General features: G+C 40.1%; 2 protein-coding genes across 2 annotated transcripts in view; both read right to left on the minus strand.

Annotated features, from left to right (window-relative positions):
• Positions 1-226: 226 nt before the first annotated feature.
• zgc:158803 (LUC7 domain-containing protein) lies at positions 227-8,712 on the minus strand. The gene is made up of 10 exons (XM_060860530.1): positions 8,093-8,712; positions 6,736-6,830; positions 5,891-5,989; positions 5,237-5,347; positions 4,348-4,491; positions 4,000-4,176; positions 3,722-3,900; positions 3,507-3,536; positions 2,835-2,972; positions 227-2,525 (listed from the first exon to the last, which is right to left on the minus strand). The coding sequence occupies exons 1-10, from the start codon at positions 8,151-8,153 to the stop codon at positions 2,291-2,293; spliced, it is 1,269 nt and encodes a 422-aa protein (XP_060716513.1). The 5' UTR covers positions 8,154-8,712; the 3' UTR covers positions 227-2,290.
• Positions 8,713-11,365: 2,653 nt separating this feature from the next.
• Positions 11,366-14,189, minus strand: part of mri1 (methylthioribose-1-phosphate isomerase 1) — a 9,408-nt gene continuing 6,584 nt past the window's right edge. The window contains exon 6 of the mRNA XM_060860548.1: positions 11,366-14,189. This exon is cut by the window's right edge and continues 1,318 nt beyond it. The gene's annotated coding sequence lies outside the window, so the exon portion shown is untranslated.

Genomic DNA, 14,189 nt, shown 5'->3' on the forward strand with positions numbered 1-14,189 from the left:
TAATAAAATAAAATAAGATAAAACAGTTTTGCACACAACATACTTAAAGTAGAAACAGTTGGCCTTTGAGATATACAACCTGAACGTACAAATAAACATGGAAGAAAGTGGTATTGTTTGTTTCCAAAGTAAACGAAAGCTACCTCTTAAACAGAATGTTGTACTGAATTAACACACCGTCTTTAGTCAGTACATCAGGATGGATGGTGAAAGTAGCTAAAGTCTCTTTTGTTTGTTTTAGATTCACAGTTCATTGATGCTCAGGTTTCATGTAAGCATTAATGTATAAACTCATATTCTGTCAACACACCCCTAGCTTTCAATCTAATAAAGAAAGAGAAGAAAAACAAAAACACAAAACATATGAATCTGTAAGTATTGGTTAACAAGCAAACTTTTAAAAACATGGTTATCTTGGGCCTCAGGATCATTAGGTGTTCAATCTTCGTCATCACACTCGATTTGGCAAGAAAATGTGGTGGTGGAATAATGAAAACGTGTATTTGAAGGCTTTCAGGCATCAGGAGCTGAGATTCACCAGGAGCTGAGATTTCTGCCCAAAGATAGAAAACACTGTCTATTTTATTTTTTTAAAGAAATTCTAGCAAAGAACAAATTTGCATCCACATGGAACTAGTTTTGGGCAACACTGCTTTTTTACTTGCTCATTAATTGAGACAATGTATTTAGAATTTAGAAAATTAGAGCATATTGTTGAAGAAAATTTTGTCTTCTCAAACAAGTTAGAAATAAAGAGAAATTTTTAATTAATGCAAAACTTTTTTTTTTTAACCTAACCTCCATCTACTGCATGGGTAACACATGTGCAGTGACCATAAACAAATCGAGACAGATGTTCACATACTGAAAAAGTGAGTGTGTTTCTTACCCTGGATATCTAAGGGCACTCGTTAGGGCGTTCTATAAGTGTCTCAACAACATTATGTTCTGTTGTCTGTACAAGAAAATGTGTCAGAACCTTTGTTTATGTTCACTGCACATACGTACCACATACGCTAACCAGCGATTAGGTAAAAACGTGCTGAAATATTCCTTAAAGGTGACTAGCTTTCAGCAGAAAACCCTCTTTGGGTTCCACCATAAATCAGCTTGTTAACAAATAACTCCAGCTTCATCGCAGCTGTAAAAACATCTTAAGCATCAGTTACCATTTGTTTAATAACAGTAATAAACAAAAACAAAAAAGATTCATGTCCTTGAAAGAAAATACACATTATTTGTGGTAGCTGAACATATCGACAAGTGAGAATTCCTCACATTAAATTGCTGTAACATGAATTGCGTTCTCCCTCCACTCTGTTTTGCTTGGCTGGCAGATTGCAGTTCGCTCCCTCCATATATGAATGAATATCAAGTGTCAATCTCTGGTCCTAAACATCTTCCCACTAGCACACGCCTATTAAACCTGGTCACACCTGGAGCGCGAGAATCAGCAAACTTAACACCCGGAGTCAGGATGTGTAAACCTGTTCGAAATATATTTGCAAAATGTTATTTATACGCCCAGCATTTTTACTGCGTCCCGTAAGCAAACAAGCGAACACAACGTTTGACTGGATTCTTCACTCGGCAGACACTGATTTGTATCTCGGTGGAGGGGCAAAACATCATGCAGAGAACCAGCTCGGTACAATCCAGGTGGAAAACAGGACGGTTGGATAAATGACATCTATCTGCAGCCCTGATGGCTGAGTCTCACGGTAGACAAAACCTCAGCTTTGTCAGACTTTTCTTGTGTATAATTTCAGAGATTATTAGGCAAGTTTTAAAAATTTCATATGAAGTCAGCTGTATTCTGTGATGATTACAGTTAATCCGTTAACTACAATTTAGAAAAATGGTCAGAGCGGTAAAGGTGGCTAAAACGGTTAGCTGGGGAAAGTGTTGACAGGAGGACGTAAATATTATGTGGACTTTAGTGAATTTATTTAAACTTAGGGGCACATTAGCTAACTGTGGGGCTTCACACTTTTGGTCTGCAGGGCTGCAGTTTTGACATTCTGACAAAATCTCACTGAACTACGTCAAAAATGTGTTTAACTATCTTTTTTTTAATGTTTAGTCATCAAAAGAATATCAGAAACACAGCATGTCTATGTGTTGTTGTAAATAAGGCCTAATTGTGCTGATATTCAGATCTGTGATGGACATCCGATGTTACGTGCATCTTTGCCAAACTCATCCAAATCAGCTAACACACGGAAATAAGGAACAAGGACAGAAAGTCATGTGAAAGCATAGCAAACGTCATCATTCTCTATCAATCTGTTTATATCTCTCCTGATTCCCTCTCCTCTGAGCTTGAGTGATTCTCTCTCTCCACAGAAATAGATCTTTCTCTGCCCCTCAGTCTGCCCATCTCCGGGGAAGAGATCGACCTCTCTCTCTCTCCCGGCTCTCGCTCCACATCCCTGTAGCTGTCTTCTCTCCACCGGTCCTCTCCTCCATACTCCCTCCATTGCTCCTGCGATTGAGGGTGCTCCTGCTCTCGGGTGTGTGATGACCTGAGATAAATAATTAAAGGGAAATCAAAAGAAATTTTAATCTCTTTAAATCATACTGTTCAATCTCTTTAATTATTCAGCTTCCTTAATGAACACAAAAAAACCCTTTCATACTGTTTGAAGTTAGATACCCAGCTAATGTTGATCAGTTTTTACTCCACATTCTGACCAATCATAATACTAAGCAAAGCAAAAGATCACCAGACGTGTTAGATATGACCTGTAATAGCCAAGATTCCATCATGTACCATTATTATTATTGTGATCCATAAAATAAATGAAGGCGTATAATTAAAGTGAAAAGCGCACCTCTTCTTCTTTCTCCTGTGAGAGTGAGAGCGAGAGCGATGGCGTTCTTTATGTCTGTGCTTCCTCTCTCGGTCCCGGTCTCTCGAATGGGAGGAACGACGTCGCCGCGAGCGATGAGATGACGAGCTTCCACCGTCCCTGACACACAGACACAAAATCTTATGGCTTTGTTATGACCATGTCATTTTTCAGCTGTGTTCCATCTCACAGAACAAAAATCTTGTTCCTGAGTGGAGTAACGGACAACATGCTCCTAATCATCTGAAGACAAGTTCAAATTCTAACACTGCTACAGCAATCTGTGAGGAGTCCATAAAAAAAATAAACTGTCCGTGCTCTTAGGGTGAGAGGGCCAGGGCCAGACCTACTCATTCCTGTCTATCACAACACTACCTAATCATGTGTGTCTGTAAGCTTGTGTATGTGGAAAAGGGCAGATTATACATAACTCATAAGAGACACGCACACACACACACACACGCATGCAAGCACACGCGCGCACACACGCGCGCACAAACACGCACGCACGCGCGCGCACAAACACGCACGCACGCGCGCGCGCGCGCACGCACGCACGCACGCACGCGCACGCACGCACGCACGCACACGCGCACACACGCGCACACACGCGCACACACGCGCACACACGCGCACACACACAGTCATATTCACCTGTATCTGTCCCCACTGCGAGATCTGGACCTGAGACAGAGAGTGAGGGATAGAGAGAGAGAAAGAGAGAGATGGAGAGAAAGAGAGGGGAGGAGGGAAAGTGAGTAAGAAAGAGGCACAAAAGTTTAGAAATCTCTACAAAGTCATATAAAAATGTTCTTCTGTGTCATATGAAATCATATAATAGCATAACAATCCTATGAGAGTAAACTCACCTCCTGCGCTCTCTCTCCCTCTCCCGTTCCCTCTCCCGTTCCCTCTCGCGCTCTCTTTCTCTTTCACGTTCACGCTCCCTCTCTCTCTCCAGCTCCCACTCCCTCTGTCTCTCCTCCTCTCGCTCCCTCTCCTCCCGCCGCTTCATGCGCATCCGCTCCTGCTTTTCCACCACTGCTTTCTGACAGACAGACAGACAGAGACATTAAGGATTAAAAGGTGTCATTTCATATCTAACGGATCTAAAAGTGTGCCGACTGATGCATGCTCCTGTCCTCACTCTCAGTTTCTCGAGCTTCTCCCGGATCTCAATGAAGCCCAGGTGCAGTTTCCCACCAAAATGGTCGGCAAGGCGACGGTCGTTGTCGTGGAGGCCAAGGTAGGCAGAGCAAACCTCACACACCCTCAGCTTCTGCTGCTGGAAACTGGAAGCTGGCATAGAGTTCCGGTATACGTCCTAAAATAAAACACACACACAATCAATCCCATCACTACTGAGTTAATTCAGTTTACATGAACATGCAGATCAGTGCATGTGTGTTTGTCTGTGTGTGTGTGAAGATCATGTCAATCACTGTTACTCAGTGAAGTGTATCTCTCTTCAAAAGAGCTGCTGAAACAAACTGACCTCTGCCTCTTTCTTGAGGGCGCGCGTTTTCTCTACCTTCTCCAGAACCTGCTGGGCCTCGTCCACATTTCCCTCTCCACCCAGCTGCTCCGCTCGTGCCAGCAGCTTCCCAATTTCCTCATTGAGTTCGTGCACACGCTCTGCCTGAATCACACACACACAAATACACACACACTCAGCCAAGACATCCCAGTGTCTAAATCCCAATATTATCTCAATTAATAATAAGAAGAAGCAGAAAAGGGTGATGAAGAATGAGATGGACAAAAACAATTAGAAGAGCAGCAGTAGTAAAGCAACAGCGAGAGGTTTATTAACTGATCGGCAGGTAAAATATAAACAATTTAGTTGTCTAAAACCCAAAAACTAGTTTTTCTTGTCTGGGTTCATGTCAAAGCAGTGATTCCTGCAGCAGCAACATCTGGATGGAGAAAGTTTTAAACTCAGATAGGGAACATGGGAAACACGTGGGTGCATTTTGAAGACTGATATTTACATAACAATTAAGAAATGTGATGTGGAGCACTGTGGCAAACTTCCTGTCAGCTGTACAGCAGGTGTGTGAACCGTCCGTTTCAGTGCCACCTAACCGACATCCTATCAGTTTAAAAAAATAGTTTCAAAGAACAAACAGCAGTCTCTCTAGGAGTTTCACACACAATCTGGAGTCAAAGAAAGCAGTCGTGCACTAAAATACACAGTAAACTAATCTTTTATAGTTCCTTAAATGAGCCAAAATGTTAATACAACCGTTTCAGTTATAAGTGCAGGTCTTCTGATCAGACCGGGAAATCGTGTTCTGGTTACCGGATAATCTCCATCCTTTTTGTTTTTATGTCCTAGTGGCTAAACATTTTGGTGCATTTGTTAAAGACTTGACAACAGTTACCTTAGCAGCAACCTCTGCACTGATCTCTTCCTGAGTCTCAGCCAGACGTTTCTTGGCGAGTTCGGTCCTCCGGTCACAGTCTGCGATAAAGGACTGCAAGTGTTCGGCAGCCTGGACACACACACACACACACACACACACACACACACACACACACACACACACACACGAAAGATGTGTATTCGGTTAAATGCATAACTTTGGCTGTATTAGCTAGTGCTTGTAAAAACCAGACATAGAAATCTCTAAGGCAACATAATAAAATGTGAAATAATGAAAACGATTTTGTACGTTATGGATTTTGTACGTTATGGATTCTGATCATTACTCAACATCCACAATGCTGTTTTCCTGTATCAAACCCAAGGACAAGAAATTATGGGAGCCAATTAAGTCAGGAATCATCTACTTTCGCCGGTAAAGTTGTCTGAGAAGACGTCTGTTCCTACGGAAACTCGCAAACTGAACCAGTGCATTTCTTGAGTTCTCATCGAGGGGCGCATTATTTGTACGCTACTTATCGAAAACACATTACGGGATTAAAGTTATTTAGCAGCAAATGTCACTTCCATAAATGGTGCACTAGATAGTGAACATCCCATCATCTGATCAAAAACACTACAGTGTCCAAGAGAGTTCTGAAGTCACACTCACGTCTAGCTCGAAGAAGTACTCCTGGTGTTTAGAGGCGATCTCAAAGTCTGCCCTCAGTGCCAGGTCGTGCACTTTTAAACACTCGCCCAGGTCCATACGCTGCACAGGACACACACACACACACACACACACACAGAGGATCAGAGAGTGAAGAAGTAGTGGGGAGGTTTTACAGGTCAGGAAATAAAATGTATATTTCTCTAATGGCACTCTGGTTATGAATCTCAGAAATCTGTTAACGACCTACAGTGAACCGTACAAGACAACAACAGAATGACACAAATATGCCAAAGAATTAAAAAAAACAAGTGTTGCACCATAAAATATGACTTTTTTGCTGAACTCAGATCCAGATGTAACTGTAGATGCTGCTTTATTAAAGAAGGTACAAGTGAAAGTTTGATAGTGGCTTGATATTGTCTTTTCCTCCTTATAAAGACTCTGCTGCTCTTTAAGCACTTTTTATGAAGGGCTGAGATATAATCATATAGTATGAGATAAATATCATAACACTAATGTAGTGCATTTTATTCCTTCACAAGAGAACAATCATGTAATGAACTGCCAGGATAAACTGTCTACATTTTTAACTCGAGATTTGAATTGAGCTCGTGAAATGAAGCGTAATATAATGTGTTTAAACAAATTTACTGTGTGCAGCGTCATACACAACAGGTACATACATTCTGTAGACGGTGTTATAAAATATAATGGTATAATATCATACCATGCGTGTGTGTGTGTGTATGTAAATAAGTAAAAGAATGATTCAAAGGCTCCACAAATTTCTATAAAACCCAAACTGTCTGCGAAAAAGACACACACACACACACACACACACTCACCGTTCCTGATAAGATGTCGTGAGGGCAGGATTCCAGCAGATGACTTTTACACACACTCTCATCCGTGAACTTGATCCTCTGACGCATTGTGTCTCCTAGGACAACAAAAAAAAGACGGTTCTTGAGGCGCCGTCAGTTCCTGCTAAATCCAGTCGAACCTTTTCAGTCGCATTCTCATATTTACTCAGAATTCTCTACATGCCAAACACTCTAAAGTTAAAACTGTTTTATGCTTCGTCAGGTCGCAAGGGGTTTCAGTTTCTTACTTATTTCTCTGTAACCTTCTTTGTTTTCTTTTGTGCAGGTGTTCGACAGAAATAAACGATTCACACCAGTACATGATAGTTGTTAATGTCTAATGTTTTACTGAAAAAACAAACAAACAAAAAAAAAAAACACACACACGAACAATGCTCTAAAGGCAGAGGTGACCTCGATACGAGTTTCGTAAGTTAAAGTTTGTTCAAAAGTTTAACTGTGACTCAAACCAAACAGTGGTTTCGGAGACCTCTACACCGAAATGAAGAACTGCTCACCTGATGCTCTGTGATGCTGATTTCTACGATCGGTTCTAAAGTGGTAGATTTACTCACACAGCTTTGCTGAATATAGCTACAGTTCATAATAAAGCTTTCGGTATTCGTTACTGCTGTTCTATAATCAAGGGTACGCGTTTTTTGTAACATTCATACAGTACATAGGCAAAAGTAAACGCACCCGGACCACCTGTATCGCATCTGTATGTCTGTAAAATAATAAATAATAAAAAAAAAATCGCAATCCATATCTCAGTCCACAATTCTGGAAAACTTTCCACTAGATGTTGGATTGTGGCTGTGTGGATTAGTGTGAGTTCATCGGGCTACAAGAGCATCAATAAGTCCACACTGTTGAGGAGACTCCAGGTCTAGATTCATCCCAATGGTGTTCAGTGGGGTTGAGTCAAGAGTCAGGGTTCTTCACTCCAACCTTCACCTCCACACCATGTCTACACAGAGCTAACTTTGTCCCTGTGCACAGTGTCCAGTGAAGTTAAACTGTAATATTACACATAATTGTGTCCTTCCAACTTAATGATAACACATACTTTTGGTGTTAGGATCAACATATGGGTGTGATGGTCAGGGTGCACATACTTTTGGACAGATCCACGTCTATGTGTATATTACGTGTCTGAGTGCACGTGTTGTGAAGTTTTAACGGTACATCAGAGATTAAGGTCGAATGCTATTAATTATAAGCTTTAGTTCCCTTGTGATGAATCAGGAAAGAGGAAACACAGCTACACTCAGTGCTAAAGCTAAAGCTAAACACGGTTGGTTCTGAAACACACACTAACACACTCATTATAACTCACCATCTCGGCTTGTACCCATCAGCTGGTCCAGCATGGCTCTCATCTGCGCCTGGGCCGACATCTTGACTGTTAGAAATTATAATCAGTATAAAAATGTTATGGTTTCTCTCCTCAGACACATGCAGGCCTTCCGTTCAGCGCGTGCCAGAGTGCGCGCGCGCCTGCCTCTGTCTGTGTGTGTGTGCGCGCGTGCGTCTGTGTGGCGAATTTAACTTTTCTGCCTGGTTTAAAATAAAAAAGACCCCGGATGTAAAAGTATCCCGTTACGTTTAAAAAAAAAAGCCTTATAATGTTTATTTTAGACCCAGGAACGTGTCTCTGTGACCGAGGCAGCACTGTGGTGAAAGGTTCCGTCCTTTTTCACTTCTCTCTCTATCCTTAGCTTCGCCTTGTTAGCGAAGTCCAGCTAAGCTAGCCTATGCTAAGCTAACCTATGCTAAGGAAGGAAGAAGGGGGGGATGAGAAACTTCCGATTATATATAAATATATTTTCTTCCAAAACGACTTCCCTGCTCCGATAGCAACCCGCAGACTATTTGACTCTGGTGCTATCCATGTTCGGGACAATTTGTTTTTGTTTTTTTTTTGTTTTAATTTAACGTTATTGTTTTTGTTGTTGTAGGTTTGCGAACTTCCTGCTCTGTCTCCGAACCTCGCGTTCACCTCGCGTTCGCCTCGCGTACGTCGCGTCATCGCACACGGCGTCTGATTGGCTGAAACCCGGGTGACGTCACTGACAAGGCTTCGGTCCCCACGTAGGCCTTGGCGTATCTTTAGTAATCACGCTGTTGCACGTGTTCTCTGGTGCGCAGAGCGTCACACGCGTCTGTGGTCCATCCACCATGTCACCACAACGTTATAGCTCCATGTAACTGTATAAAAGTGACTCTGTGTTACAGTTAGGGTCGCAAAATTCCGGGAATTTTCAAGGCTGGAAACTTTCCATGGGAATTAACGGGAATAAACTGGGAATTTGGGAACTGGGAAAAAATGCAGAGTAAAAAAATCTTGCAGCATAATTTTGTTTAAAACAACAAGATTTAATGCAATTTAAGTTGAATTTGTTCCCTGCGTTCCTCGGTCACTTGCACACAGCACACTGCTTACTGGAGGGCCATTGAGGTCAAACCTCTTCTTCCATAACATGCACAGTAACACTTTATTTTAGGGTCATTTAACTAGCTGCATATTAGCATGAATATTAATAGAATATTGGCTCTTTATTAGTGCTTATTAAGCACATATTAATGCCTTATTCTGCATTACCTTATTCTACATTCTTAATCGTACCCAATACATAAACTTAATAACTACCTTACTAACTCTTAATAAGCAGTAGATTAGGAATGTTACCACATGCACAGATAATTTGATGACCCCCACACACTCACTGAAATAAAATAAAAAATCATAAAAAATAAAAAATGGAGGGTGTTCACCTCCATTTTCCAGGCCTTGACTACCACAGAAGCTTGAGAAAAAATGCTTCATTTTACATTTTGATTGGGACATTTTTTTAGAAGGGCAAGGGGTGGGGGATGCTTTCATTTTACAGCAATCATAGGGAAATATGTTTATTACAATTATTAAGTTTATTATGTGTATTACAAGCATAATAATGTTTATTATGCTTTTGTGTTACTCAATGAAAGAATCAGTTAAAGCTCTACTTACAATTCAATCTTACAATCAGTCAAGATATCATTTTTAAAATTTGTATTACCTTGCATGCACGTCTGCTTATAACCAAACAAAATGTTTATTTATATTTATATGATATAGTTTATATACATTTCCCTATATTTCCAAATAATTCCCATAAATTCCTGCAATGTTTCCAATTTTGAATATTCCCAAAATTCCCCAGATTAAGTTCCCGTGGAAAGTTTCCGGAAATTTATCGGAGATTTACCGGAAACTTTCCGCCCCTTTGCAACCCTAGTTACAGCTGTACAGTTTATCTTCACTGGAACTAAGAGACTCAATCATGACAATGTCCCTGGGCACAAAACCACTGAGCTCCATGAAGATCTCCATGGTGTGGAGGTGGGAGTAGGAGAACTTGAGTGTCCTGCACAAAACCACTGAGCTCCATGAAGATTTCCATGGTGTGGAGGTGGAGGTGAAGGTCGGAGTAGGAGAACTTGAGTGTCCTGCACAAAACCACTGAGCTCCATGAAGATCTCCATGGTGTGGAGGTGGAGGTGAAGGTCGGAGTAGGAGAACTTGGGTGTCCTGCACAAAACCACTGATCATCTTTGGGATGAAACGAAGCAGAGTCCCCTCAACATCCCAACATCAAGTCTGAGTCTGATCTGACTGATGATGCTACACGTTCATTCATGTAGTTGAATGGACACAAATCCACACAGCCACTTTCCAACATCTAGTGGAAAATCTTCCCAGAAAAGTTGATCTAACACCAACAGCACAGGGGAATAAATCTGGAGTGAGACATTGAACAAGTACACAAGTGTATAATGGTCAGGGGTGCACAAACTTTTGAATATATAGTCTATATTAAAAAATTGCATATCACACATGCAAATGAAATATAAAGTATATTTTAAAATATGTTGAATAATATTATATATATATATATATATTATATATTATATATTAATAATATATATATATATTATAATATAGCTTTTATACACGTAGGAGACAAAAAATAAAAAATAAAAAGGCGATGAGCCTCTAATATAATTAAGGCATGATGTTTTTTCTTTTTTTCTAAACACTTGAAAAAAATCCAGAATGTAATCTAGACTGAGTCTTAATCACTATTCATTCATTCATTCATCTTCTACCGCTTATCCGAACTACCTCGGGTCACGGGGAGCCTGTGCCTATCTCAGGCGTCATCGGGCATCAAGGCAGGATACACCCTGGACGGAGTGCCAACCCATCGCAGGGCACACACACACACTCATTCACTCACACAATCACACACTAGGGACAATTTTTCCAGAGATGCCAATCAACCTACCATGCATGTCTTTGGACCGGGGGAGGAAACCGGAGTACCCGGAGGAAACCCCCGAGGCACGGGGAGAACATGCAAACTCCACACACACAAGGTGGAGGCGGGAATCGAACCCCGACCCTGGAGGTGTGAGGCGAACGTGCTAACCACTAAGCCACCGTGCCCCCTTAATCACTATTAAGCATGAATAATACACGTATATATAGACAAACAGAAACCATGATGGATTTAATGTGCCAGACCCAAAATTTAAAAAAGAATAAAATTACTGAGCAGCAAATGAATGACTCCAGAAATGCATTGCTTCTTTATTGTATTGATGTGAAAGAGACATTTTGTAGTATATGTAAGCTGTATACAGTATTATATTCATATACATATGTATAAAAAAAAATCAAAGGTGTTTTTTTTCCGACTTAATAATATTTTCCTTCATGATACGAAACAAAACCTAGCTGTAATTATCGGTTAGAATAAATGAGAATAAATATGGGTATGGGGAAATCAAACTCACACAGTCACCCACCAAGCACGCTTATCGGTCACAAAAGCACCAGGATGTGCTGTGATTGGCTTGGAGCATGCAACAGTTTGGCATCACGTACTTATGCAGAACCACATGAAGATCTCGATCTTCTGTTTTATCATACAGCTGTTTTAATTCCAGCTCAAATTTCCTCTGCAGAGAACGATAAACGAGAAGTGATTTTTTATTATTACACCAATAAAAACCAAGACTGGTATAAGATTCTTTTTATTTTTAAAAGACGAACTGATTCCCAGCCTCGAGCCTGACCTTGGGAACTCGACAACACAGTGAGCGACAAACACGGTATGTAAAGTATGGTGTAGTAGATGATTGGCTCGTGGTTCATGTGAACTTCTGAGACGAGCATTAAGCTGCGCTGTGTGTGAAAACGGCCTTCCGTTATAGCTTTTAAACAAGTTTCATCACCAACAACCACAAGTTGTAGATATACAGCATACAGATTGTATAAACACTGAATTGCCACTTTATCAGATCTACTCAGACATTTTACACCTACAGAGTGACCTGTAATATTTATCTAACAAATAAAAACCCACACAGACAACAAGTGTAGCTACAAGGACAGATAACCTGAAAACTGTCAACTTAGTATGTGTTTATCTGTAGAATATATAAATAAAATCAGCTAAATCTGAACATGAAGATGCAAAATTGTACCTTTTGAATGAAGGAGATCTAGTAAACATGGATGGTCAAAGATTTGCTACAAGTTTGTCTAGATGTTTTTATACAAAGTAAAAAAAAAAAAAAACAATACAGAAGTATTGTTTTCTAAACACATTAAAAAACCCACAGAAATACTGTAGATACATCAGCTCAAAGATCACAACTATTCTGATCGCAACACTGTGATGCTTTAAGCAAATTTTATCCAGATAAATGATGATGATGATGGTGATGATATGAGCTACACAACCGACTGACTGACTGACAGACAGACATTCATTCATTTCATCATGCTACATTTCCTTTCCAGTCAGATTGACCATTAAAAAAAGAAAAACCTGTTGACCTTTTTTTTTTCTTTCATATCCTTAAAGCCTCTAAATTTAACTGTACAGAGCTTTAACTGAATAATTCTTCAACAAATCTGAGGAAAATGTTGATACTTCTGATTGCTTTGTCTTGTTTTCTTCATCGACGCTCCTTCACATTATCCAGATAGACGGATAGATTTGTAACGACTAGCTGTTTTTTTTTTATTTATCAGTAAAGAAATGGGACGAATTTTCAGTTATTGCTTGATTATCTTGATCATGCAGAGTAATACAGACCACTCAGAAACTTTCATTTTACCGCCTTAAAATGGGCCCAAAAAAGAAATCACAAGTAACATTAACTGTGTCCGTATTTTGAAATAATAAATCGTTTGGGGAGAAAAAACAAAACAAAACAATAATTCACAGCCTCTCTGATCATCCAGTTCATTTTATGGCACTGTTCATCATATTTTTTTGTTCTTTTCCTTAATACAGCGATCCCTTTGTTGCTAAACTATAGAATAATAGCAATGCTAATGTGACACGGTGAAACGTTTCTGCTGGTGGCAGTGAGGAGAAGTGGCTCTGCTACATTCAGTAACACGGAGTCGTCATCAGGATCGGCTTTTTACTAAAACACCAATGCTACCGATTATCACGACGCACCTGCTAGCTGTTAAGACATTCATTACTAGCGTGTGTCCCTATGAATGAATGAAAGCTAATGTTGCTAGCTAGCATGATAACATTTATGAGGCAAAATTAGCTTTGACTGTCCATAAATATTTTATTTATTTCTGTTTGGTTTGAAAACATTTTGCCATCATGCTCAATCACCTCATGTTATTTACTTCTTTTAAATGACATGCTTAATGCTCACTCTGAAGGAGTAATAATTTTCTCATCCAAGTTACACAATTTGTGATCCACCACAAAATGATGGAAGTCAATGTTGAAATTCAGTTAGCAATTGAGGCAAAACTTAATTATGCAAGAATATTAGCCACAAGGAGCATTTTCTTAACAATTCCTCAAAACATCTGAGGAAAATGTTGACGTTCCCAACTGATTTGTCTTGTGTTCACCTTCACACTGACCACACATATGACTTAAACGCTAGCGATCAACAACATTAGCTTCATTTCCACGCTGTATAAGGAGTGAAGGCCCTGGCTACGATTGCAAGACTCCTCCAAAGTGTGTGTATGCGTGCGGTTATGGTGAGACAACACAGACCACACTGAGAGGAACAAAAAAGCGACTATAAGCAGCAGGAAGCGAGGATTCTGGGTAATCTAGTGAGGTATAGTGTAACGTCTAGCTCCATAGCACCGTTTATTCGCTCCACCTATGACTACAGCTAGCTATTTACGCATTTATGTTAGATTTCAAAGATGTTACCGTGTTAGCGGTAAAGTACGGTTCAGGAGTTTCACTGAGAATTAAACACAAAAGATGACAGATCTTTTGTGGAAAAATCTATTTCGTTTCAGATACGGTTCAGCACATCTCGGATTAGTAAATTAACGTAGCGCAGCATTCTGGGTAATTCCTGTTCTAAAATAAGACTTGCTCTGA

This window comes from Tachysurus vachellii, chromosome 24, assembly GCF_030014155.1.
Source record: "Tachysurus vachellii isolate PV-2020 chromosome 24, HZAU_Pvac_v1, whole genome shotgun sequence".
Lineage (NCBI taxonomy): Eukaryota > Metazoa > Chordata > Actinopteri > Siluriformes > Bagridae > Tachysurus > Tachysurus vachellii.